The sequence below is a fragment of the Trichosurus vulpecula genome, chromosome 1, assembly GCF_011100635.1.
Source record: "Trichosurus vulpecula isolate mTriVul1 chromosome 1, mTriVul1.pri, whole genome shotgun sequence".
Lineage (NCBI taxonomy): Eukaryota > Metazoa > Chordata > Mammalia > Diprotodontia > Phalangeridae > Trichosurus > Trichosurus vulpecula.
The window spans coordinates 545607499-545632947 of NC_050573.1; the positions used below are offsets into that span (position 1 = coordinate 545607499).

At 42.1% G+C, this 25449-nt stretch overlaps 2 protein-coding genes across 2 annotated transcripts in view; one reads left to right on the forward strand and one right to left on the reverse strand.

Moving 5' to 3' along the window:
* Nucleotides 1-6359, forward strand: part of FBXO10 (F-box protein 10) — a 68419-nt gene extending 62060 nt beyond the window's left edge. The window contains exons 9-10 of the mRNA XM_036740802.1: nt 2929-3107; nt 5877-6359. Of these exons, the coding sequence (XP_036596697.1) occupies nt 2929-3107; nt 5877-6054 (357 nt within the window). The 3' untranslated portion in view covers nt 6055-6359. The remainder of the gene's footprint in view (nt 1-2928; nt 3108-5876) is intronic.
* Nucleotides 6360-13262: 6903 nt separating this feature from the next.
* Nucleotides 13263-25449, reverse strand: part of POLR1E (RNA polymerase I subunit E) — a 30107-nt gene continuing 17920 nt past the window's right edge. The window contains exons 8-12 of the mRNA XM_036742242.1: nt 23609-23705; nt 22636-22769; nt 18367-18448; nt 17566-17697; nt 13263-13616 (exon numbers count right to left, since the gene is read on the reverse strand). Coding sequence (XP_036598137.1) covers nt 13478-13616; nt 17566-17697; nt 18367-18448; nt 22636-22769; nt 23609-23705 — 584 coding nt within the window. The 3' untranslated portion in view covers nt 13263-13477. The remainder of the gene's footprint in view (nt 13617-17565; nt 17698-18366; nt 18449-22635; nt 22770-23608; nt 23706-25449) is intronic.

Consider the following 25449-nt stretch of genomic DNA (forward strand, 5'->3'; position numbering starts at 1 on the left):
CCTGTCAAGAGATAGAGAGCCAAGGAGCACCCTCACTCCGGGATTGTGACGGTCACTGACGTTCACGTGCCTTTCCCCTGGGCCCAGTGCCGCACCCCTTGTGGCCACTCTTCTCAGAACGCAGGCGGGAGTAGAGGAGTTCTCCCCAGCAGTCTTCACCTCAGCTGGAGCTTCTGTCCCTCCCTAGTGCCTGCCAGCTGTGGGAGCACACCCTGATCCAAGCCCAGAAGAAACCAGACAGACTAATTTTTGTGTGTACCTTTAAGGCCCTCTGCTGAAGGCCTTTTCCAAAACCTCATAGTGCGGAGCCCATAGAGAGCACCCTGGTTTTTTAAAGGCCTCACCAGCAGAAGTGAATCTCTATCAGGTCCTACCAAGCTGGAAAGGACTGTGTATCTGTCATCCAATGACCAGCTCAGTTCAGAGGGTCCCCAAATCGACCACATGGGCGATCCCCAGGTATTTACTTTTTTGGGCGTAGCAGCTCATCTTAGGTCTAGAGATGGATTGGGATATCTGTCAGTAGGAAGAGGACTCACCCTTGTGAGACCATGAATCCTTGAAGTATTTAAGTAAGAAGTCTTTAAGACATTTAAAGACCTAAAACATGTTAAAAACAAAGAGCTTTCTAAGAATCATACAATTACAGGTTTAGAACAGAAAGAGGCCTCAGAGGCCATCAGTTCCAACCCTCTCATTTTACAGATGAAGAGACAAAGAAGTCAAGTGACTTGCCCAGTGCCACATAGCTAGTATATATCTAAAGCAGGATTTGAATTCAGGTCTTCCTGATTCTAAGTCCATCACCTCTACACTACACCATGCTGACTCTCCAAAGAGCTCCCCTCCCAAGTTCCACTGAGAGAAGAGCATAACATCAGTTACTCATGGGTAGCTGAGCTAATATAATAAAAATGACAATTCTACCTAAATTAATTTACTTATTTAGTGCTATATCAATCCAAATACCAAAAAATTATTTTATAGAGCTAGAAAAAATAATTCATCTGGAAGGACAAAAGGTCCAGAATATTAAGGGAATTAATGAAAATAAATGCTAGGGAAGGTGGCCTAGCCATACCAGATCTAAAACTGTAGTATAAAGTAGCAGTCATCAGAACTACTTGGTACTGGCTAAGAAACAGAATAATGGTTTAGTGGAATAGGTTAGGTACACAAGGCACAGTAGGCAATGACTGTAGAGTAATCTACTGTTTGATAAACCCAAAGACTCCACCTTCTGGGATAAGAACTCACTATTTGGAAAAAAAACTGCTGAAAAAAGTGGAAAACATCCGCATGGCGGAAACTAGGCATAGACCAACATCTTACACAGTATACCAAGATAAGGTCAAAATGGGTACACGATTTAGACATAAAGGGTGAAACTATAAGTAAATTAGGAGAGCAAGGAATAGTTTGCCTGTCAAATCTATGGAGAAGGGAAGAATTTATGACCAAACAAGAGATAGAGAACATTATGAAATGCAAAATAGATAATTTTGATTACATTAAATTAAAAAGGTTTTCCACAAACAAAGCCAATGTAACCAAGATTAAAAGGAAAGCAGAAAGTTGGGAAACAATTTTTACAGCCAGTGTCTCTGAAAAAGGTCTCATTTGTAAAATATATAGAGAACTGAGTCAGATTTATAAGGATACAAGTCATTCCCCAGGTGATAAGTGGTTAAAGGATGTGAAAAGACAGTTTTCTGATGAAGAAATCAAAGCTATCTATAGTCATATGAAAAAAATGCTCTAAAAATGTTCTAAATCACTATTAATTAGAAAAATGCAGATTGAAACAACTCCGAGGTACCACATCATGCCTATCAGATTGGCTAACATTACAAAACAGGAAAGTGATAAATGCTGGAGAAGATGTGGGAAAATTGGAACACTAATGCATCGTTGGTAGAGTTGTGAACAGATCTAACCATTCTGCAGAGCAATTTGGAACTGTGCCCAGAGGGCTATAAAACTGTGCATACCCTTTGATCCAGCAATACCACCACTAGGTCTGTATTCCAGAGAGATCATAGACAAGGGAAAAGGACCCACAAGTACAAAAATATTTATAGCGGCTCTTCTTGTGGTGGCAGAGAATTGGAAATCGAGGGGATGCCCATCAATTGGGGAATGGCCCAACAAGTGGTGGTATATGATTGTAATGGAATACTATTGTTACACAAGAAATGGTGAGCAGGTGGATTCCAGAAAAACCTGGAAAGACTTACCAGAACTGATGCTGAGTGAAGTGAGCAGAACCAGGAGAACTTCACAGTACACAGTAACAGCCGCATCGTGTAATGACCAACTTTGATAGACTTAGCTCTTCTCAGCAATGCAAGGATCTAAGACAGCTCCAAAAGACTCGTGATGGAAAATGCCGTCCACATCCAGAGAAAGAACTCGGAGTCTGAATGTAACTCCAGCATGCTATTTGCTCTCTCTTTTTTCAATTGTTTTTTCTTTCTTGTGGTCTTTTTCTTTTGCTCTGATTCTCCTTTTACAACATGACTAATGTGGAAATATGTTTAATATGATTGTACATATGTAGCCTATATCAGATTGCATGCCATCTTGGGGAGGGAGGAAGGGAAGGAGGGCAGAAAAATTTAGGACTCAAAATCCTATAGAAGCGAATGCTGAAAACTAAAAATAAATAAAGAAAAAGAAGAGCATAGAGAACTGGCTTAAGTGAGCAGGATGGATTCAGGGAAAGCATCGGAAGTAGTCTCAGGAATCGCCTCATAGCAGCATCCAGAAAGAGGATTGGGTGTGAAATTCCGCAGCCATCCCTTACCCCTCCCTGAACTGTGCCCCTGGGCCCACAATGGCCTGAGTTGTCCTGCTGGGCCTGGCTAAGTAGCTTTGCTTTCCTACCTGTCATGTTTATGTGGTTTGAACTTTTGGTTGTTTCCTCAGATCACCAAAAACAGGATCCACTCCTTCCGTGACTATGGAATTGTAATGCTTGACCACGTCAAAGGCCTGGTACAGGACAATATGATCTTTCAAGGGAAGACCAAAAAGACCATTTTGCAGCAGGTTTCTAATCTTGAAGACTGTTTAGTTCAAAACAACAAGCTTTTGGCTTTCAAGAAGTAAGTCATTGCCCCTTTCTGTTGGCCTAGACAGAAGCTAGTCTGTCATGACCGGAATAGTATGAGCCGCTTTAATTCTCAGCAGAGAGGAGAGTGAGGCACATATGGCCAATGAGTTCATTTGTCTTCTTAAGTATACAAAGTGAGTGATGTGTTTAAAAGAAAAAAACACTATCAGTAAAACCTTTTTCAGCAGTTTTTAGGTCACACTTGGAACTGGAGCCATTAGTTACATAATAGAATAGTTCAGCTGTTTCAGGTTTTTTTTTTTTTTTGCTCTTGTTTTTTAAAGAGGAAAGAAGAAAAGCTGGCACCAATGTGTTTGCCTTCCTGATGAGAGTTGTGATCCATAAATTGTTATATAGATCAAACAAGATTGATCACATGTGGAAAGCAATATATAAATGTGAGGCATTATGATTTTTTTTTTTACTGGACAGGATTTCAGCAGTTTGAGTCTAAGCCAGTGAGGATTTATCTTCCTCTTAACAATGCATATCTGTAGCTTCTCTGTGACTTAGTCTTAGAGAGTTTGAGAGAGCCTAGGACACCGAAAAGTTGAGTGACTTACCCAGGGTCACTGCCAACCTGTGTGAGAATTGGGATTTGAACCCAGCGCTATTCTATCACCACACTGTCTCTTATAAGCTTGTCATCATCCTCTATCCTTTTTGATGGGATCCAGATAGAAACAGTTCTGGGACAAGTCACTATCTTTTTTAAAAACCATATATATTACTTGTTTTTAACATGCAATTTTCCAAAATTTTGAGTTTCAAATTCCCTCCCCAAGTCACTGCCTTGACACTATTTCGTATTTAATGTTCTACAGTGTTCTGGGCTAGGGCAGCTGGGTGGTGCAGTGCTTAGATTGTGGGGCCTGGAGTCGGGAAGACTCATTTTCCTGAGTTCCAGATCCGGTCTCAAGACACTTAACCAGCTGTGTGACCCTGAGCAAGTCACTTAACTCGGCCTCATTTTCCTCATCTATAAAATAAGCCAGAGAAGGAAATGGCAAACTACTTCATCATCTTTGCCGAGAAAGCCCCAAATGGGGCCGTGAAGAGTCAGACACAACTGAAATGACTGAACAACAAGCATTGGGGGCTGGGCCTTACTAGGGCTAGTCACCTGGTCTTAGAATGAAACAAGAAACTCCTAGATCATTCAAACAAAAGGAGATTTCCCTAGCTCATAGCAGAAGAAAGATATTCAACAAGGACGTGTATCCAGGACATCTGAATTGGTTCAGCAAAGGTCCCCTGCGTCCGAGTTGCCCTCTGTGGTACACTAACCAAGCCTCAGAGCCTACTTGGAGCCCTTCATGCCGTTTTTGTATCAGGTGGTCAGCAAGTGGGGTTAACAGCCCAACCCCCTGAGCCTTTCATGTCTCAAAGATGGTTTCATTCTCTTTTCAGGAAAAGCTAGAACCTGTGTGAGGGTTGGAAGTTAAGATACTCTCCCAGCACATTTGGATTATTGCACCAGTGCATACAATAACAGCTCTTTGTGGCTGAACAGGAGTATTAGTTAGGGCTTAGGCTCATCCTTGGGAGGCTCATTGAAGCCATCCTCACTGCAACTTCAGTAGCAAACAGAACAATAGGGAAGTGTATTTTAATTGGGATCTCTTCTGAAGGCTTTTCATTTCCGGTGCTTAAAGATGATGGACATATGGTACGGTGACATTCCTGTCATTCTTAGCACTCGGCAGCAACCAGGGTGACCCTAGAGGTCTCAAGGGTTATGCCGGTGGTGATCCTGCCTCTGGCATGTCCCACCATAGACCTGGTGACAGACTGCACTGATTGTCTGTTGCCTAAGCCACGTTCAGAGAGGCTTTTCCCCAAGTTAGCTCCCAATTTATGAATTTTGAAACCACATCCTGCATGATTGCAGAGGCTGCCCACCCAATTTTTCTAAGAGGCAGGGCGGTACACCAACCAACTCTAGACGTACAAGGAGGCAAACTAATCATATCCCCTTGGTTACTCCTTATTGTTTCTCTTTTCTGTATCTCAAGTCCTTATGCTTTTGTGGCAAGTCACCTCAACTCTGCAGGCCTCAGTTTCCTCATGTGTAAAATTAAAGGATAAACTAGATGCACTCTAAACCCTTGCAGCTACATCTATGATCTGATGGCTTTTCCTATGTACTTATAATTTATATTATAGTTATCTGTGGGCTTGTCTTACTCCCCTTAAAAATAGTAAATAATAACTGTTTCTCTTTTGGCCAGGAACCCTGAGGATCTTCCCCTCCCAGTTTGATTTTCTTTTTTTTTTAATTAAAGGGGCCATCCCTTGATTAAAGAGGCCTGTTCACTGAATGGGCATTACCTCACTCAAAGTGAGAACCTGAAAAAGCCTGAGCCTAAAAGGGCCAGGGTCTCCTATTGCATCCTGGGCCATCTCCAGTCATCCTGATGAATATCAGGCCACTGGGTCCAGATGGCTCTGGAGGAGAAAATGAGGCTGGTGACCTTGCACAGCCCCCTCACTCAAATCAAAGTCAACTGCGAGTCATGTCATCCTCTCCCTGATGTCATGGTCCTCTTTGAGGGCAAAGGATGAGCACAACAACAACTTACTCCTCTGACTAGACTGAACTCCCTCAGGACAGTTTGTGGTCACATGATACAGAGAATATTATAGGAATTCACAGAAGCTCTTCATGGAAAAATGAGGGTTTTGAGCTGGGTTTTGACTTTTGTCCCCTGATCTTTTCATCCCCTTTGGGAACTCAAACCATGTTTTTTGGCCCCTGCAGGTCTGATGTCCCTTGGAAATTAGAGAATCCCCCTGCAAGGCCTCACATTGAAGAAACCAGAAGAAGCATCTCTACAGCCCACAACAGTCAAAAGGTGACGAACGTAACAACCAGGATAGCCACCAGAGTGGAAGGCAGATGTCCCAACAGCCGCAGCATCTTCTGTACCATTCTGTGACACTGCCTCGACCACTCCCATTATCTGTTCTTTGAGCTCAGGTCTAGGCATCACTGAGTGCTCACTCTTCCCAGGAACACCGCTTCACCCAGAAACACAGTGGGGATTTCTGATGGGCTGCACAAGTGAAATTCATTGGGGGCGGGGTGCCTAGCCCTGTGGGGAGAAAGTAGTGCCCAGCAAGTCCAAGACCTCTAGGCTTTCTGGGAAGTGGGAAGAGTACCTGATGGAACTCCAAGTCATATGTTTCTTTCTCCCCAGAAGCTGGGAGAGGGTTTAGCATGAAAGAGCCCAGAAAACAGGACTGAACTCTTTTTTGAGGAGGAGAAAGAAGTCCACTTACTGAGACTATAGGCAGCCCCGGAAATTCGAGGACAAAACCAAACAGCTTAATGAAGAGGGGAAAAGGGTATTTTTTTTGAAGGGGCCACAATAGGAAGCACCATTTCAAGTCAAAAGACTTGGGTTTGAATTCTGTCAGTTACTAGCTGTGTGACTCTGATCCAGACATTTAACCACTGTTAAATAGGCCTCAAGTTTCCTTCTCTGTAGAACAAGGTTTGGACCGATTGATCTCTGACCCTTCCAACCCTAAAATCATGATATCCTGTGTTTTTGTAAAGAACCGTTTGCTGGGAAGATGTGCACGTCAGCCTTTCAATAGTGGCTCCCTCAGTGTTCCCTGGCATCTGAGGGGACATGCCACCTTCAGGGTTCAGACCAAAGCCTGGTTGCTGACAAGTTTCAGTTTCTCCTCCCCAGAGCTTGGTCTGCCCAGCACCAGCCAATGCTCAGGAAGATCATCATCCCCAGTGTAGGTGTCATGACTGACTGCTGGGTGAGGGATGTTATGCCGAGCACTGGGGACAAAGAGAAGTCTGTGTCACAGCCCCAGCTTTTGAGGCTTAATGGGGTGAACTTCCTCTGCAGGCACTTGAACATTGACTAGAGTGGGAAGCCCTGAGCCCCACTTGTAATTACTGACACCAAATCAAGTCTTGTTCTCTATGTCTCTCACTCAAATCCTAACCTAGTGCCTCACCGTGGCAGGAGCTCCTGGAGGCTCTCCTGGAGTGCTGGCTCTAATGGGTCCTGCCAAGCTATAAAGGCTTGGGTTCCACTCCCAGAGATGAACTGTGACTGCTGTCCAAGGACAAGCCTTTGCTAAGTGTGTACAGGCTTTATGATTGGAAGATTGACCACTAGCCAATTAATTTTCTGGTGACTTTTCTTACACACACAGCACCTATTCACACAAACTCGATATAAATGCAGCTTAGACAATCAGATCCAAGGAGATTCCAAAGTCACCTTGTGCTTTGCTCCTTTGATCCCAGAGAGCTGTTCTAAAACGTGTCATGTCTGGGGGCCATGGAGTCAGACTGGTAATCCACAGGCCCAGCCCCTGAGGAGTGGCCACCACTGGACAGAGGAGCTGTTCTTTCAGAGATCACGGGGCTTTTATATGGGACATATATGTACCTTTCCATCCAGCAAGGCCTTATGGCTTCTGGGGCAAGGAGGCACATTTTGGGGGAACTGTATTGTTTGCACTTTAGCTCCAGTGCTGCTGGCTCCCCTTGTAGGGGGGGTGAGGCAGAAAGTGGGGATTCCTGAGGAAGAGGATGGAGTTGGAAATGTGGGACCAAGCACAGGTCTGCCCTGTGTTGAAAGGTCACATCTGTGCTGGTCTCTCGTGCCCTCAGTCTATTTTCATTTCTTCTTTGATAGATGTGTTCCACATGGAACTGGTAGGGTCCCCTTTTAAGTTGAACAATGTGCAACATTTCCTCTTTTTAAAGAAAAATCATTTTTATGTGAAAATATGATGAAAAGACATAATGGAAAAATAAAGTGGTATATTTTTTAAAAATACAAAAAGGTTTCTACTGGGTTTTCCTTGGCTCCATATAGACATCAGTACTAATAATAGTTAACATGTGCTAAGTATTTTATAATTTTTGCCTCATTTGATTCTCACCACAACCCTGAAGGTACTAGGGAAGGTACTATCGTCTCCGTTTTATAGGTGAGGAAACTGAGGCAAACATTTAAGTGGCTTACCCAGGGTCACACAACTAGTAAGTGTCTGAGGCTAGATTTGAACCAAGGTCTTCCTATCCCCCATACCACCTAATCAGATTTTACAGATGGATGAATCTAAGCGCAATCCTGCTGTCAGAATGGATGCGAAAGCTCCCTTTAAAACAGAGAGAAGCACTTCGCCAATTCAAGAGACTTGGGATGTGGTTGATGAGAGATCCAGAGAGTAAAGAACTGGAGCCTGCCCCAGGCACCAACGTCCAGGTGGGCTGACTTCCTCCCCTTTGGTTATCCATGCCCAGGCCTTAATTTAACCTGTAGTCCTTGGTGCAGCCATCTGTCCCCACCATCATCATTGCTCCAGCTGCTGGTGCCAGGGCACCTCTGGTCAGACTGGCCTCTGCACCTCTGCCACTGGCTTGTGAGTTCCCAACTCCCAACCACACATTAACTGTTTCTGACACAGGGAGAAGAATGCTGTTAAGGTTTGCTTCCCTGTCGATGTTATCTCTACAATATCTCATGTGTCTTCTATTCTTTTTCTTCCCACTGCCACCAGATTGGCTTAGACCTTCATGACCTTTCCCTAGGACTGTATATATCTAGCCTCCTAAATATTATTAATCAAGGGGAAATCATTTTTAGCCACTTTTCCTGGTTGCTGTCCCTTAACTGGGAGGGAATACGACTCCCTTCTCACCAAATGTCTGTTGCACAGACCATCACAATAGTGAATAGCAAATGAACCTATTTATCCAAGGTGACAGCAAGAAGAAATCAGAGAAGTTGTACAGATGGTTGTCATCATTGTTTGACCTTTGTTTTCGAAAGAGGACCAGTCACATCACAGGGTGATGTTTTAACTCATAAGTGAATTGGTTTTAAGTAAGGCAGAGACAGTCATCAGCCTCGCTTTCTTCCACAGTCATCAAAATTCAGTGGCAAGACGAAAGTCAAGACAAACGGCAACGGCCTAGGATGCAGTAGGTGACCTTGGTGTCTGATGTCTGACCGGCTCTAAGCATTCATTTCACAGTGCCTGCTTTAGCCGCCTTCGTGGCCATTAAACAAAATTGTTCTCATCCACCCATTTCTCAGGGAAGTCTTCACCCTTGGGGCAGACGCCCCCCAAACTCACTGACAGGTTTGAAGCCTATCAGTTACCCTCAACCTGGTTTAGCCCATCTGCCAAGACAGTTTTACTGGGGTGTGGCCACTGAGAATGATACAGCTTTTTAGAACTACAGGTGAGAGTTGTGGCAGGTGCATGCCAAAGGTGCTAGTCCTCCCTCAACACCACATTCACAGAATAAAAATACCAGACCATACAGATTGAATGAGCCCTCACCCTGGAAGAGAGCTCAACCAAGAACCCCAAGCTCACTCAAAGGAGAAATTCCCTAAAATCTCGTATAGCAAGCTGGGAAAATGGGCAGGCAGGTTCCTTAATGTGTCAGCTTCTTCCCAGCATTTCTCCTTCTCTAGGAACCTCGTGTGTCCTCTCTCAAAGCCTCTCATCGCTGTGGTGAGCACAGGTTGGGAATCTGAGAAGCCAGAAAAATCTCTCCCAACCCCAGCCCTTATACAGACACGATGAAACATCAAATGATCATTCTCTCCTCTAATGAGGAGAATCTTGTGCAAAAGCCTAAACTGGAGCCCTGGGTTAAAATTAGATTACTGTTTCTGTCGCTCTGTTTCTGCCCCCCACCCCCCCTGCCCCCGCTCCCAGATTTTGCCCTTACACATTTTATCCGGCAACGTACTGGCTTCTGTAGGCAGGATTATAGCTCTAGGTAAGTTTCTAAGTTGAGTAGAATTTATTATTGGGTATGTTACAGATGGGGATCTTCAAGTATGGGTTGGACTAGACTACGCAGTGCCATTTTCTTGGGAGTTCGTCCTGGGCTATCACACCATGAATCATTTCAAGAGTTGACGTGTTCCTATGACAGTGTTCTGATGGAAAACGACAAGCTCTTTCATACCTCATAGGCAGCACCTCCCCCTCCCCCAGGGTTGTTGTGAGAACCAAAGGAGGGAAGTGTAAAACATTTAGCACAATGTCTGGCCCATATGAAGCACTATATAAATAATAGTTACTGTTACCCTCAAAATCCCAGTCCAGAACCGCCTGGCAGAGTTGGACTTGGGTGCATAGCTCCCAGGATGGAAATTTACAGCTGCTAAAACACACTTCTCCCCAGACCCCTGTGAGGTAGGTATTATCATTATTATTAATGTATTATTCCCACTTTATAATGAAGAAGGTCCGTGATTATCCCTGGGAAGGCAGTTGGCATATGTTGGAGCTGGCATTTGAACCCAGTTCTCCTGACACCGAGTCTAGAGCTCTTGGCAGCTGGTAAATGTTGGAGCTGGCATTTGAACCCAGTTCTCCTGACACCGAGTCTAGAGCTCTTGGCAGCTGGTAAATGTTGGAGCTGGCATTTGAACCCAGTTCTCCTGACACCGAGTCTAGAGCTCTTGGCAGCTGGTAAATGTTGGAGCTGGCATTTGAACCCAGTTCTCCTGACACCGAGTCTAGAGCTCTTTTCACTATTTCACTTTGGAGAAGACAGGATGAGGTGAGGTGGGTGCCCCTTTCAGAGATACAGGGGTCTCTCATGAAAGACAAAGCTGAGACTCATGAGAGATGGGAAGCAGAACACTGGCTTTAGTCAGACATGTGAGGGAAGAGAAGAGGGTAGGAATTAACATCTGCGCATTTCTCTCTCCTCTTCTCCCTCTGAACCGGACTTAAGTCAGGGAACCTGGGTTTGAATCTAAAGGGCCACATACTAGTAATGTTGCTGAGAGGCAAATAATTTAATCTTCACTTTCTGCTTCCTATTTATAAAATGAAGCTGGAAACATTCACCTCCCAGGGTTTTGCGGGGAGAGGCCTCTGGACTGTGAACAAGTTGGGGAATTCTCTCAACTGAGGGGAACTGGACCTCTTGGGACAAGACTATCCATCAATAGGGGTCTGATGACTGTGGGTCAAAGACAGGAGGCCAAACTGAAAGCAAAGGAAATTGGTTAGCATTTCTGCTCTTGCTAACTAACAACTTGATTTTCATATCCTTTCAGGCCTCCTCTCAGCAGTATTCTGTTGGTAACTTAGGACAGATATGTGAAGCATTTCACAGGCAGAGAGGCAGAGAGAGACAGCAGCCAAGGAAGAGAAGGGGAACACATGCAGTGTAACTAGCAGGTTTTATTACAAGGATACATTCCCCATTCAAGGAAAAGGCCAAGACAGTTACAATTGTGAAGTAAGTCCTTTTAGGTTAAACTGCAGGGTCTCTTATCCAAAGACAAGGAGTTGTTACAACACAGGATGAGACCATCTGCTTTGTATATGGATTTTTCTCCTTCAGGTAGGGTTTGGGGATCTTCTATTAGGACATTAAGTGGTTAGGGCTGGGATGGGAACCTGCAGCTTTGATGCCGGCCACATGTGGCCTTCTGGATCCTTAAGTACAGCTTTTTGACTGAATGCAAATTTTACAGATTCCTTTTGTGAAATTTGGGTTCAGTCAAAAGGCCACACTTAAGGATCTAGAAGGCCATGCGTGGCCTCAGGGCCGCAGGTTCCTCACCCTTGGGTTAGGGGATTCGTCCATCAAGATGTTGCAAAACAACTGTGGCTCCTGTTTTTTTCCCCACAGACATTACGATCAATACCAACAATAGTGAATGATGATCATCCCTCTATAAAATGCAGCTATGTGGGGAAAAGAAAAGGCTGCAGAAATGAATGGCTATATCTCCTGGGCTGAGCTAGAGGAGTTATTCATATTGACGATCAATCAACCGACCACCTCCAAGATGCTACTCTCCCTTTACCCTGTTAAAACTCTGTTCCTTTCATAAAACCATTGCAGACTGCGGCAGTCATCCCTAGCTGCAGGTGCAGAGATCTCTCCACATTTGTAACAGGCAGGGAGGGGCTAAACATAGCTTGGTAGAGCTAGAAGGAAAGGGACCCAGCAATCATCCAGCCCTACCCATTCCATTTGGGAAACATGATGAAGCATCTGAAGACCAAACACTTGAACTGGAATCCAAAGGTGTGTCCACTGACTCCAATTTAATTTTCTTTAAAAAGCCCTATCAGAAGACATAGGGCAGCTATGTGGTGTGGCAGGTGAGAGTGCTCGGCCTGAAGTTAAAAAGACCTCAGTTCAAATCTGGCTGCATTGACTAGCTGTGTGACCGTGGGCAAGTCACTTACCCCCTTTTGCCTCAGTTTCCTCATCTGTAAAATGAGCTAGAGAAGTAAATGGAGAACCACTCTAGTATCTCTGCCAAGAAAACCACAAAGAGTCGGACACGACTGAAAAACAACAAATTGGAAGATGAAATCAAGTTAGTTTGGTACATCTTGTTCTTACGAAACCCATGTTGGTTTTTAGTGATGACCGCTGTCTAATGTTCACAAACTAGTTGACTCCAGGTTAACCTTTAGGACTCTATTTCTTTCAGTGGGGCACACCTATCTTTACCTAGAATAAGTTTCTCCTGGCCCTCACAATCTCTCATCCCTGTCAACAACCTCTCATTTCGTGGGTGACTGGAGAAAAGCAGCTTCCCAACCGGTATAAGGGTTGGCATTAATCTTCTAGAGGTAGGGGCTTGGTCTTATGTCTTGGTTGAATGACTTCTTGAAATTAGGCCTCAAAGTGTCAAATCCATCAGAATTTTAAACTTAAACATTCACAGAAGCATTCTTTTCCCTTTGAGTACATCGGAAATCTTTTCCATGGAAAAGGATGTGTTGTTCTTTATTGTCCCACAGATGGAAGATGAGGACGCCTATTCATGGTCACAGACTGTTCCCCTCCCCAACTTTCCCCCAGAGCAGCTTAGTGACATCAAAACAAGATTCACTTGAGATTTTTCATCTGTACATTTCTGCTGAAGGGGAAAAGGCTTTCAACTAAGAGAGGTCAATAAGGAGCCATGAAAATCATGGGCAAACAGTCAATATGAAGAAGATGACTTCTGGCAAAGCCTCCACAGGTAGCTGTTTTATGTCACTGCTTGAATGGATTATCGAGCCAACTTCCACTAAATCTCCCATTCAGAATAACTGAACAGCAAAATATGAAGGAAAGGATACAAATAAAGATGTGGATCATCAGAGCAAAATAAAACCCTTGATTAAGATATCATTTAATTTACCATTTTTACAAATAATCTGGTCCCACAAGACCAAGGTGCTTGTCTCTGGCTATACAGAAAAGCAAATAAATGGCTTCTTGAAAAAGGAAATACCTGTGGCATCAGGAAACAGATGCCAAGCTGGGGCAGGCCAAGGTTACTAGTCTTTGGTCTGGCAGTCTCCCTTGAAACCCCAATTCTTAATGTGCCTTTAAGTCCTTTTTCTGCGTGGTAAGGCAGGCAGGGGGATGGACAAAATTCCCATTTTGTGGTCCTCTTCACCTCCAGATTCCAAAGACAACTTCTTTTTAGAAATCTTCAACCTCATGGCTTTTGCGATCTCAATTATCCTAAGGAAAAAACATTAAAGTCAGTCAGGCAAGGGGCACCACTTAATGTCACTGATCATCAGACTTCCGCTGCCGAGTCCTTCCTAGGTCATCTGCAATGAGACCACAAAGGCAGTTCACAGTTGTGACCAAAGATTTTCATCTACTGAGTTGTCACTGAAACTAGGCAGTATTGTGTTTTTTTACACAAACTCCAAGTCTGCCTTCACCTTTGGAAATAACACAGGCAAGTTATTATGTCAAAGAATTTGGTTGCCTGAACAGTTCTCAAAAATCTGTGAACACAGGCACATGTAGAACACTTGCAACAGCCAAACTAAATGGCTGGGGTCCTTGGAACTTCATAGATTTGCCAATGGGTGTAGCTTGTGGAGGATGGATGTGCTCAGACTGCTGACTGGGAATCTGCAATCTACTCCCAGACGGCAGGGCGCATGCAGTAGCAGGACCAAGCACAACGTTAACTCCTGCGAGGCTTTCCACTTCGGCTGGTCTCCGCAGTCATACAGCCTAGTCAATGATGCACCTAAGGATGTGTTTGCAATTTGCAACTGCAAGAGCCAACCTTCTGTGAACATACCACAGCTGCCAGAGCTTGGCAGACAACGTGCACGTGCACAGGTAAACTGAGGTCTTTCTCCTTAACATTAGAATGTTTGTGAAAGTCTGCTCCCCGCCCCTCTAGAATCCAAAGGGAAGGCTCTTACTCTTCATCTCAAAGGTGCTGTTCTTCTCCCTTCCAACAGCAAGCCCCAAGGCCATTTCTGGGCATTTATCAAGCTGGTTAGACAACAAAAATTCCTTGGCACGTTCTGATCGTTTTTTGATTACCTGTGAAATTTCACTATTTTACCTTACATCCCAACCATTGGGAAGACCTCTCCTCATTTCAGCCCAAGTGAAAAAACTTTTTGTAACATACAGATTTTATATCCTAAGCAGAAATAAGGATGAGTCTCCCTTCCTATCCTTGTCAAATTCAACAAATCACTATCTTAGAAATCCTGGCAATCAGAAAACCTGAAGCACTGCTAATAGGAGTCAGAGAGGGGACCTTTCTGTATAAAATGGAAAGAAAGCTTATGATTCATCTGGGGAGGGGTTTTGAGTTGCTACTTCTCGGGCCTCTTGGCCCCTGGAAAGCCATCAACCTTTCCTGATACCCCTAGGGGTTACCATTCAACAAGCCCCTTGGGGGGCTTCCCTCTTTCCCCCAGCCCCTTGACCTCGTGGACAGTGGCAGACAAGTGGCTAACGCAAGACACCAACACGAGGAGCATCTCATCTTATCTCCAAATGTCCTACAAACTCTACTACTTGGCTACAAAGAATACCCTTCAAAGAACCTATTAAATTTCTAAGTTTTATGCATGTGGCCAGTTTCTTTCTCCCCTGGTGTGGCAGTTAATCACAAATCGCTTGTTTGGAGTGAGACTGCCACTATATGTAGAAAATAATGGGAATCATTATCATTATCAATCCTCTTCTTGCAGCTACTTTCTATGAAGCCCTAGAGCAGGGGTGCAGCCCTCTGACTGAATCCAAACTTCAAAGAACAAATCCCCTTAATAAAAGGATTTGTTCTGTAAAACTTCCCCGCTGGAGGACTAGAAGGCCACACGTGGCTACAGTTCCCCACCCCTGCCCTAGAGTAAACATGACTCTGGAAAGAGGAGTAGCTGGCTCCCTGTCACTCTAAGCAAGGGAAAAGGAATAGCATTTACATGTTGCCTACTAAGTGCCAGGAACTGTGCTAGACACTTTTTACAGGCATCTCATTTGATCCCCACAACAACCCTGTGACGTCAGTACTGTTATTATCTCCACTTTACAGGGGAGGAAACTGAGGCAGATATAGGTTAAGTCACCCGCCCAGAGTTGCACAGCTTAGTGAGGTTCTGAGGCCAGATTTGAATGTAGGTCCTCCTGACTGGCCTGGAGCTCTAGCTATGGCGTCACCAGCAGCCTTGACAACCAGAGAATGCTGCTTTAGTGCCACGGGACTGAAACAATGCCACAGTGGCCAAAACTAGGTTCTGCAATCTACAGGTGCTTAACACGAGACTAACTGGTTACACTCTGAAAAGGTGCAACAATAAAATTAAGAGATTTACTCAAAGTGGTGAGAGTTCTTTGAGGACCAAGACTGTCTTTGTATCTCCCTGAGCACCTGCCAGAGTTCTGTACGTAGCAGACACTCAGTGTTTTCTGAGTTGAACTGAGCTGAATTACAGAGGTTAGGTATAAAGAAGGAGGCTCTGAAAGTCATTTGAGACAGCCTTTGAATTTTTTTTTCTTCAGTCATGGGATGTATTGGTAATTAAGGCAGAACTTTTTTTTTTTTTTACTGTTTTCCCTTTTGGAGCACTGAAGTAATCAAGTGCCTTTGTTTCTTTGATGACCTGCTTAAGAAACAAGAAAGCCTAGTTCACACAGGTTTGAGTCACATGATTGTGATGCCCTCTGACTCTGAACAGGGTATATAAACTCAAGAGGTTAGCATTTTGTTTGGGGCTCTCACTCACTGGAAGAGCGTTGTGTGATTTGAGCAGATGAGACTCTGGGTAGCCGTCACAGAGCCCCCCGGCTTGAAAATCCGGATGTTGGTGCTTCCCTGGTAACTATGCACTGTGATGTTGGACAGAAAGCTAGAGGCCTGGCTACTGTTTGTGTGATTTGATCTGTTGATGTTTTCTGTTTGTATTTTCTATATGTAGTGGCTCTGAAGTTCAGGGTGCTGGCTTTTCTCCCTGAACTAAGTGAATGATGTCGGTATGCTGGATTAAAGTAAGCTTGTTAACCCCTTAAAGTCACTTTCCTTAGAAAAGCAGATCAAAGAACCTGTGCTGATAGCCCTCCTGTGTGCCGGTGTTGTTGGTCTTGCACAGCCACAGTAGTGGCAAACCACACTGTTGTTACATGGGAACAGGTTTTCAAAGATACACACACACTCTCCCCCGTGCAGCTGTCACGTGACTAAAAGCATTTTCTAGATATCTGGTTGGGTAAAGGGTACACTCTGGTGCCACACCACACAAAAGCCACCTACTCCTTATTAGAAATGTCAAAATGATAATGATCATCATAATAACTCGTAGTTCCAAAGCATTTTAATGTTTAAAAATAAACTTTCCTCACATCAACCCATGAAATTAGATATTATTACCTTCATTTTACAGATTGGGAAACTGAGGCACAGAGAAGGAAAAAGACTTGCCAAGTCACAAACGTTAGTAACTGGATCTAAGTCCTGTACTCTTTTCACTAAATCACATGCTTCCTCTATCCTTGGCCTCCTCTGCACCACGTGGCAGCCATCTGCTGACCTTCAACTTTCCACACTTCACATCATTATAACAGCAAATTTGTTCATCTGTGTGCAGACTCAGAGGCTGGAGTGAAATCCAATCTAAGAGTCACCTTGCCCACTTCTCCTTGTCCTCAAGTAAAGCCTATGAGTTTGAGGGATGGTTAAACAAATGGCAGCAAAGGAATGTCATGGAATACTACTGAACTTTAAGAAACAATGAATGTGAAGACTACAGAGAATTATGGGAGGACTTACAGGACCTGATGCAAAGTGAAGGACCCAGAATCAGGAAAACAATATATATGATGATTACAACAATGTAAATGGAAAGAAAACTAAAAAAATCAAAACTGAACACTGTAATTATGATGACCAAGCTTTGCTTTAAAGAAGAGATTTAAAAATGTACCCCTTTTCAATTTTGCAGAAAGGCGGGGGCCTATGGGTATGGAACATGACACGTGTTGTTGAGTTTTCCCCTCAAATGATTTTTTAACCCTTTTAAAATTCTTTATAAGATAGTTCTCTGGGTTGGGAGTTATGTTGAACAATGAAAGTATATAAAAATATCAATAAAACATTTTAAAATGACATTACAACGTAATAAAAGATCATACAGTGAAAGGTTATCAAACTCACCTTTTTTCAGTGAGTTTCATGTCCCTCTGTAACATCGTCAGGTCAGTCTGGAAATCATTAATGTGCAGAGCCAATGCAATTACATAGGCTGTTATTTTTGCTTTCATTGAGTCAGAAATCAAGTTCCGTAAACTGTGGAAAGTTAGAATTAGATTTAAGAAAACTTTTAATTGGAAACAAAATTTTAAAATGTCACCCTGCATTCTTACTTGTTTTCTGTTTCTCAGTTAAAAGGAAGATAATTCACTCATCACTTGAAAATTATAAGGCATTTTCCTTTTAAAGGCGCCCAAATAAATACCAGCGTATGCTTATCTCAACATAAACTTCAACCAGGATAGCATTTAAGAACTGTGACAGCATTTCAGACCATATACATTTATTATAATTACAATAAAACATAGAGGTTATAGTATGTGACAGCATTCGCTCCTCTCTTACCAAAATTTTTCCAATGTTGGAAGAAAGAATTCCATAGAATGCACCTCCAACTTGATGGAAGTTGGTGTGTTACACAGGAATTCTCTACTCTTGACGTTTGGGATACAAGAAAAAAAATCTTTGTGCAAACTTATGAGCAAAAGGTACATGAGCTGAGGCGTTAAGGGTTTAATGACCCATTGGAATTAGTTCTCAGCGAGCTGCCAATACTGAAAATATAAGATATACTATAAAGACAACTATAGATTGGGTACACTAAGTCAATTTTAAACCAAATAAACTGTGTGTGCAGTATGTTGCTCTTCTTCCCTGCACCTGTTGTTCACAGACATTAATCCAAGAAACCTTATTTCTCTTTACCTGCCATTACTGTAAGTCAAACTTGTAAAATTCTTGAGGAGTTTGGTATTAATAATATGTGGCACATCAGGTCCCAGTGAATCTAAAATGGAAAGTTTTGAGAAATTATATAGTTTTCTTTCTAAAATTTCATGGTATGGAACTTGTTGTTAAGATGGCAGTGAAGGAGAGAACCCAGGTCTTTAAACTGCCTTCAAAAAACAATGAGAGAAACACCAAAAAGAAGAAAGATTACTAACAACACAAGGTAACTGTTACATTTTAACAAAAAATAAGGAGAAGCATGGAACATTGAATATGAAATGATGCAAAATGAAGTATGCGGAACCAGACCAGACCCATGTAAATCAAAAGAACACAACAATCAAAACTGTAATAACCAAGCTTAGCCCCAAAGAAGAGATCTGAGAAGGCCCTCTCTGATCCTCTAAGAAGTGGGGGACCATGGATGTGGAATACTGCACAGAATGCACCATAATTTCTAAAAATGTAAGCTCCTTGAGGGCAGGAACTGTTTTCTTTTTTAAAAAATTGTATTCTTAGGCCTTAGTACAATGACTGGCACATAGTAAGTACTTGACTAACGTCTGCTTTTTAAAAAAATTCACTCATGCTAGTTAGTTTTAAGAAACTCATTTTCTTTCTTCTTTTTAAAAATTCTTTAAAGGGACGGATCTCTCAGAAGGATTTGAGAAAGGATACTACTGGAAATTTATGTAATACAAAAACAAAAAACATCTATCTATATTTTTAAATTTTCACCAAAAGATAAACTGAATAAAATGAAGCCCACTACCACCACAAAACCAAATACTATCAACTAAAAATCTAAAGGACCAGAAGTGATACATATAGAAATAGAAAAAAAATCTGAGAGATGTGCTGAAATAAATAAACAGTACCTTTGGGCAGGCATGTCCCCCTGGCACTTCAAACTCAACAAGTCCAAAACAGAACTTGTTAGCTTTCCTGACAAATCTATCCTTCTTCCAAACCTCCTTGCCATACTTTTAGTCCCTCAGGTTCACAATCTGACTGGTCCTTGACTCTTTATCATCCCTTACCACTCTGTCTCATGGTTATTAAGTCTTTCTTATTCTTTCTCCATGATATCTCACTCCATCTCTTTCACTTTCCCTCACATGGTTACTACCATAACTTAGGCCCTCATCACCTCTCACCTGGACTTCTGCCACAGCCTAACTGGTATTATCCTGCAAATACAGAAAAAATACCAATATTTCCCAAATTTATAATACCAAAGGCTAATTTACAGAACAGCATAATGTCACAACAAAATTCACATGGAAAAAATAGCAATTTATTGGAGACGAAAATCGATGGATGATTATATATATATATATATAAAATTGTCAGGCAAACAGGTACACCTCTAAAGCAAAACAAAAATATATTGGGAAAAAATTTTGGTAGAAAATATTCAGCTCAGAGCCTGACATCTAGAAATTTTAAGGAACTGATCAAAGTCTGTGAGTATAATCGCATATTGAGAATAGTGAAAGAATACAAATATATAATTTTTATGAAAAACAAAACACCTGCTAAAAACCAATGACAGGCTGTTCAAATTCCCTAATAACTGAAAAATGTACATAAAAAAAATCCAAGATTCCACACTGCAGTCATTATACCGCCAAGAATCCATAAAAGATTATAAAATTCAATGTTGCAGGAAAATGAGCCTTCTATTATATTATCTGTAGAACAGGAGAACAAACTTTTTTGGAGGGTTATCTAGCAATATGTCATAAAGGATCACAAAGGTGATAGGCCCTTTGACCCAGTAATTCCAATGTTAATGTCATACTACCACAATCAAAAATCTAAATGTAAAAAAAATTCATGGCTACTTTATTTAACTGCCTATATACCTAACAACTGGAGAATGGCTATTAGTCTACGTTAATGTAATATAGTATAATGTAATATGACAGCACCTTAAAAATGACAAATTTATACGGCAATATGGAATGACTTAATATTAAGATTCAAAGATCAGCAAAATAAGATATGTTAAAAAAAAAAAAAGACAAAATCCAAAATCGAAGGCAGAGTAAACATTCTGATTTTGAAAGGCACACAAGGCGAACATGTTTTTGGTTTATTTTTACTATTTTTTTAAAATTTATGTCAGGTATGGCCAAAGTGGGACTTTGTTTAGCTTGATTATTTAAGTTTGTAACCGGCATTTTTTTCTTGCTTTGTGAGTGAGAAGGTGGGAGGGAGAGAATACAGATCTGAGAGTAAAACAAAATTTAATTTTTAAAAATGGATGTCATGTGTGCGGCCAGAAAGCCAGCCTCCAAACTTTCTGTCTCCAAGGCCTGTCTCGGCCACATTCTGGCTGTGTGTTCTCCAGCAAGTCACTTACTCACTCAGGATAGCAGGCAACTCTGTAAACAAATTTCAGAACAGCAGAGGAAGTTTCTTTGCTGGGAGCTCCACATACCAATGAAATCACAAGTCCAGTAAAACTAAAAAAAAAAAGTTTTGCTATTTTCATCTATCCAACCAAAACTTAAATAGCTTAAATATGGGATTCTAAAGTAGAGATTTCTCCCCATATTTGATATGATTACTTATGTACTAATGTACCTGTGAATGCTGACTATAATTCTTTTATTATTTTAAGAAAGGTATAATACATTCCAGGCATAAGGAAGATACTATACAAAGACAGATATGCTGAGTTAAGGGAACCTCTGGAAGGTCAGTTTTGCCAGAACAAAGAATGAGAGCAAGCCAGGAATGTGCAACAATCCCAAAAGACAGACTGGAGCCAGACTGGGAAGGGCTTTTCCTTTCAAGCTAAGGAGTTTGTCTTTTATTCTAGGTTTAATGGGAAGACACCCAAGAGTCTTAAGCAAGAGAATAACTTAGTCAGACTTGCACTTTAAGAATATTATTTTTGTTTTGTTTTGTTTTTTCGGATGGCGGGGCAAGGCAGTTGGGGTTAAGTGACTTGCCCAAGGTCACACAGCTAGTGTGTCAAGTGTCTGAGACCAAATTTGAACTCAGGTCCTCCTGACTCCAGGGCTGCTGCTCTATTCACTGTGCCACCTAGCTGCCCCGAGAATTTTATTTTGAAAACTGTGTGAAGAATGGATTAGAGAGGGGAGAAATTAGAAGTCAAGAGTTCAATTAGGAGACTGTTGTAATAATCTGTGGTCCAGACCTTCTTTCTTTCAGTGCCTCACTTGTGGCCTTCTCAGTGCTCAGGCACCGGCCACCGCCATGCCTGCATCTCAAAGACTCCCTTATTTCCTTCGTGGTGCTAGTAGCTATTATGAAGTCTTCCTGATTCCTCCATCGGCCACTGCCCTCTCCCTCCCTACAGTCTCTTGTATTTATTTTGTGTTTATACTTGTACATGTTGTTTCCCTCTAAAAAATGCAAGGCCAGGAATGGTTTCTTTTTTTTGGTCTTCGCATCCTTAGCAGCTACCATGGTCCCTGGCACACTGCAGGCGCTTATGGAGTGTTTGCTGATTTAACCCACTGAACGGTCCTGACACATACGAGCTGTGTGACTCCAGGAAACCCTAAGATGCTAAGTTGTCCAGCAGCTGCCGTACTGCATTAATGGAGGGAATTTCCTAACTTGACTCATAGCTAATAAATATGAAAGACAAAAGCAAATGTAGACAAGATTTTGCACCCATGTGATAAATACCATTCATCCGTCTAGACAGGAAGGTAGCTCAACAGAGAAACTACCTCAATTATTTCTTTTCTTCTCCCTCCTCTTTTATTTCCAATATAAAGATCACTGTTACAATCCACCTGACATCCTTCTCAAAAGCAGAATGGATGAAAATTTCTAAATAAAAAAATAAAGAAAATACTACTGCATCCTGTCCTAGTTGGGATGTTGCTCTTTACCTTTCAAAACAAAAAGAAATTGTTTTTCATCTTTCAGTATCAAAAATTCACACAAATATCAGCCTACTAAAGATAACTTTTGACGCACAAGATCAGTTTTTCTCCTTCTAGGGCTGTTCTAACACAGCAAATTCCTTAAGAACACCACAGATTTGGACGTCTGACAAACTTCGATGTGACCCAGCTGAGTAACTGAACTGGACCGCGCAGCTCCCTCATGTAGCTAGTAATACCTTAATCATTTTGTGGAGATATGTGTGCCAAAGAGCAGGGCTGACAGACAGACTTACTTCCTCTCACTGGAGACATTCTTCTGGTTAGAGAACAATAAAAAATGACATAGAATCTTCCCCATCTGTGTACTTACTCTTCTTCCTAATCACATTCTGGGATCTGAATTTGATGAGAATGTTTAAAAACCACAGACATCGAGCCTTGTGGTCCCGGCTCTTCTCATTTAAGGGCAAGTTCTTCAAGGCTTCGATGACAAAGGGGCAGTAGCTACAATTGGCACGTGGAAAAAGAGAAAAAGAATCAAAGTCAGCTCAAGGGAGGCAGCAAAGCATTGCCCAAGAACAAGCATCCAAATCAAATCAGGAAGGGCTGCAGACTGGACCATCATCCTGGGAAACAGCCCTTGAGGGTGGGGTCGTGGGGGGCTGTATCACACTCCGGCTTCTAAATTCACAGCCACCCGCTTCATTCAATAAGCACTTGCTCCGCACTATGGCTAAAAACACTGTGCTTCACTGATTTAACTTAGTATGCATGTAATTTACCACCATAAGGAAATAAAAACTGAGGCCTGAACCAGAGCCAGAAAAAGGTTTGTGGACATGCTAGGGTAAGGTAGGAAGCCCACAGCTCCCTAAGTGATGTGGTTTTCTGACAAGTGGAGTTTTCTGACATTAAAAATAGGCATACTTTATTAAAAAGTTTTAAACTGAGGCAGGCTGCAGCTCCTCCCTATATAAGACCATCTCATGAGCAATCATGGCTAAAAACTACACCTCAGCTGGTGGCCAAGTTTCTGGTGGAGGAGCATCTTCAAACTGGTTGGTCTTGTGCTTGGCCAACAGTCATAAGAAGAGACTGGGTCCACACTGGAAGCTTTTCCAGTCTGGAAGGACTTGTCAGAACCTGAGGATCTGGGGGGAAGATTATCCTGATTGAGATACTTTGTAAAATACACACCCAATTTCAGAACCAGGGCAAAACTTCTCAGTGATCACCAAGCTTCATGACAAGTTTCTATAAATTCGTGTAACATGGAGCTACTTTCTTTTCTAGTCTCCCAAGCTGGATTTCCACTTTGCGTTATGCTCTATTATAAACCTTACCTGTTCTCTTCCATCATTTTCACTATTTCTTCAGATGTAACATTCTTTAGAACTTCAGATGGGATTTGAAGTGCTTCATATTCTTCAGGAGAAAGAACTAAAAGGATGTTAAGGAACTAGCTCAAAACAAAATGCAGAAGAGAAAAAAAAAATTACTGTTGCTTATGGCCTAAAATCTAGCTCTAAGTACTTGGATAATTTGCACAGATTCCTGAGTCAGGAGGTGGTCCTACCTACAGCGTGTGAGGTTTACAAGTGGCCTTTGTAGACATGATTTCATTTGCATTCACAACAGGCCGAGAGAGGAGCAGGTTTATCCTGATTTTTATAGACAAGGAGACTGAAGCTCAGAGAGGCTGTGATGGTCCCAGGTGGCAGAGCCAGAGCACAAACTCCTAACCCAAAATTCTTTGTACTCCATCCCAACACCCTGACATTTTCCAAACTATGACTCGTCAAGTCTAATCAAAGTTTAGTGCAATCTATGGATCTTGGTCCCCAATGTTATTGGAAATAATATGACCCACAAGGCCCATCTACTCACACTAAACAAGGAGAGCTAACAAGTAGGCTGTGAGTAAAAGAAACAGAAAATAACCCGTAAGAGGAAAAGGTGGGGTTGCTTGCTTAAAAAACAAAATGTTTAAAAATTACCCAGAAGTATGTGAAGGTCTGTTGAAAGAACTTAAACCACTAGGAAAGAAAACAAAGAAGAAAAGGTATGAAAGTAAGAAGATGTCCATTAAGGTACAGAGTGTTTCTGACTGCTGATCAGAGCACCAAGGCTTATTTAAAAAAATTGACATGTCTGTCCTGGGTGGTATTATTATTATATTATTATTAAATATTGTTATTAAAATAGATTCACTATTATATCAAACTTGTAAAAAAACTGCTTCCTCACAGATCTTTGCTATGGTTTATAATGATTTAAAGGAAACTGCCAATAAAATAATTGCAATGTGATATCCCAGATAAATGTGTCTGATGCTGACTTTGTGGTACTCTAACTATAAAATGTGATTAAAAAGTTGCTAAACTTAAATGATGTAATGAAAGCCTGAATGTCACAAAGGCAGGAAGCGAAGATTTCTCCAAACATGTGAACAGCTGCCAAACTCCAGAGAGAAGGACAAGATTCATTTGATATGGAGTACCTACCATGTGACCGAGTTTTCCTCCATCTTTTTATTGTTCAGGACGTTGTAATGGATTTGTCTCTGCCTCTAAAGAGCTGCGTGACCTTAGGCAACTCAATCTCAGTACCAGATGACCTCCAAAGTATCTTTTGGCTCAGAAAGTTTTTAATACCATTTCAATGCATTAATGAAAGGCTATAAATTGGTCCTCTATCAATAAATCAACAAGCATTTACTAAATACTTCCTATGTGCCAGGCACTGTGCTAGGCTTTTGGGATACAAAGATAACAAAGAAGTCCCTTCCCTCATTCTACTGGGGGGAAAGTGCCAGACAACATGTACCCATATGTAAAACAGACAGCAACGGGGAGGAGGGAGGCACTGGCAGCTGAAGGGAATTAGAAAAGCCTCACATGCAGGGCAGCTAGGTGGCACAGTGAGTAGAGCACCAGCCCTGGAGTTAGGAGGACCTGAGTTCAAATCCAGCCTCAGACACTTGACACACTTACTAGCTGTGTGACCTTGGGCAAGTCATTTAACCCCAACTGCCCTGCCTCCCCCCTCAAAAAAAAAAAAGCATCATGTGGAAGGTGGCACATGACCTAAGGACTCAAGGAAATATTCTGAGAAACCAGGTGAAGAGGAATGGCATTCCAGGCATGGAACAAGTTTAAAATATATGACAGGAAGTCAGTGAAGC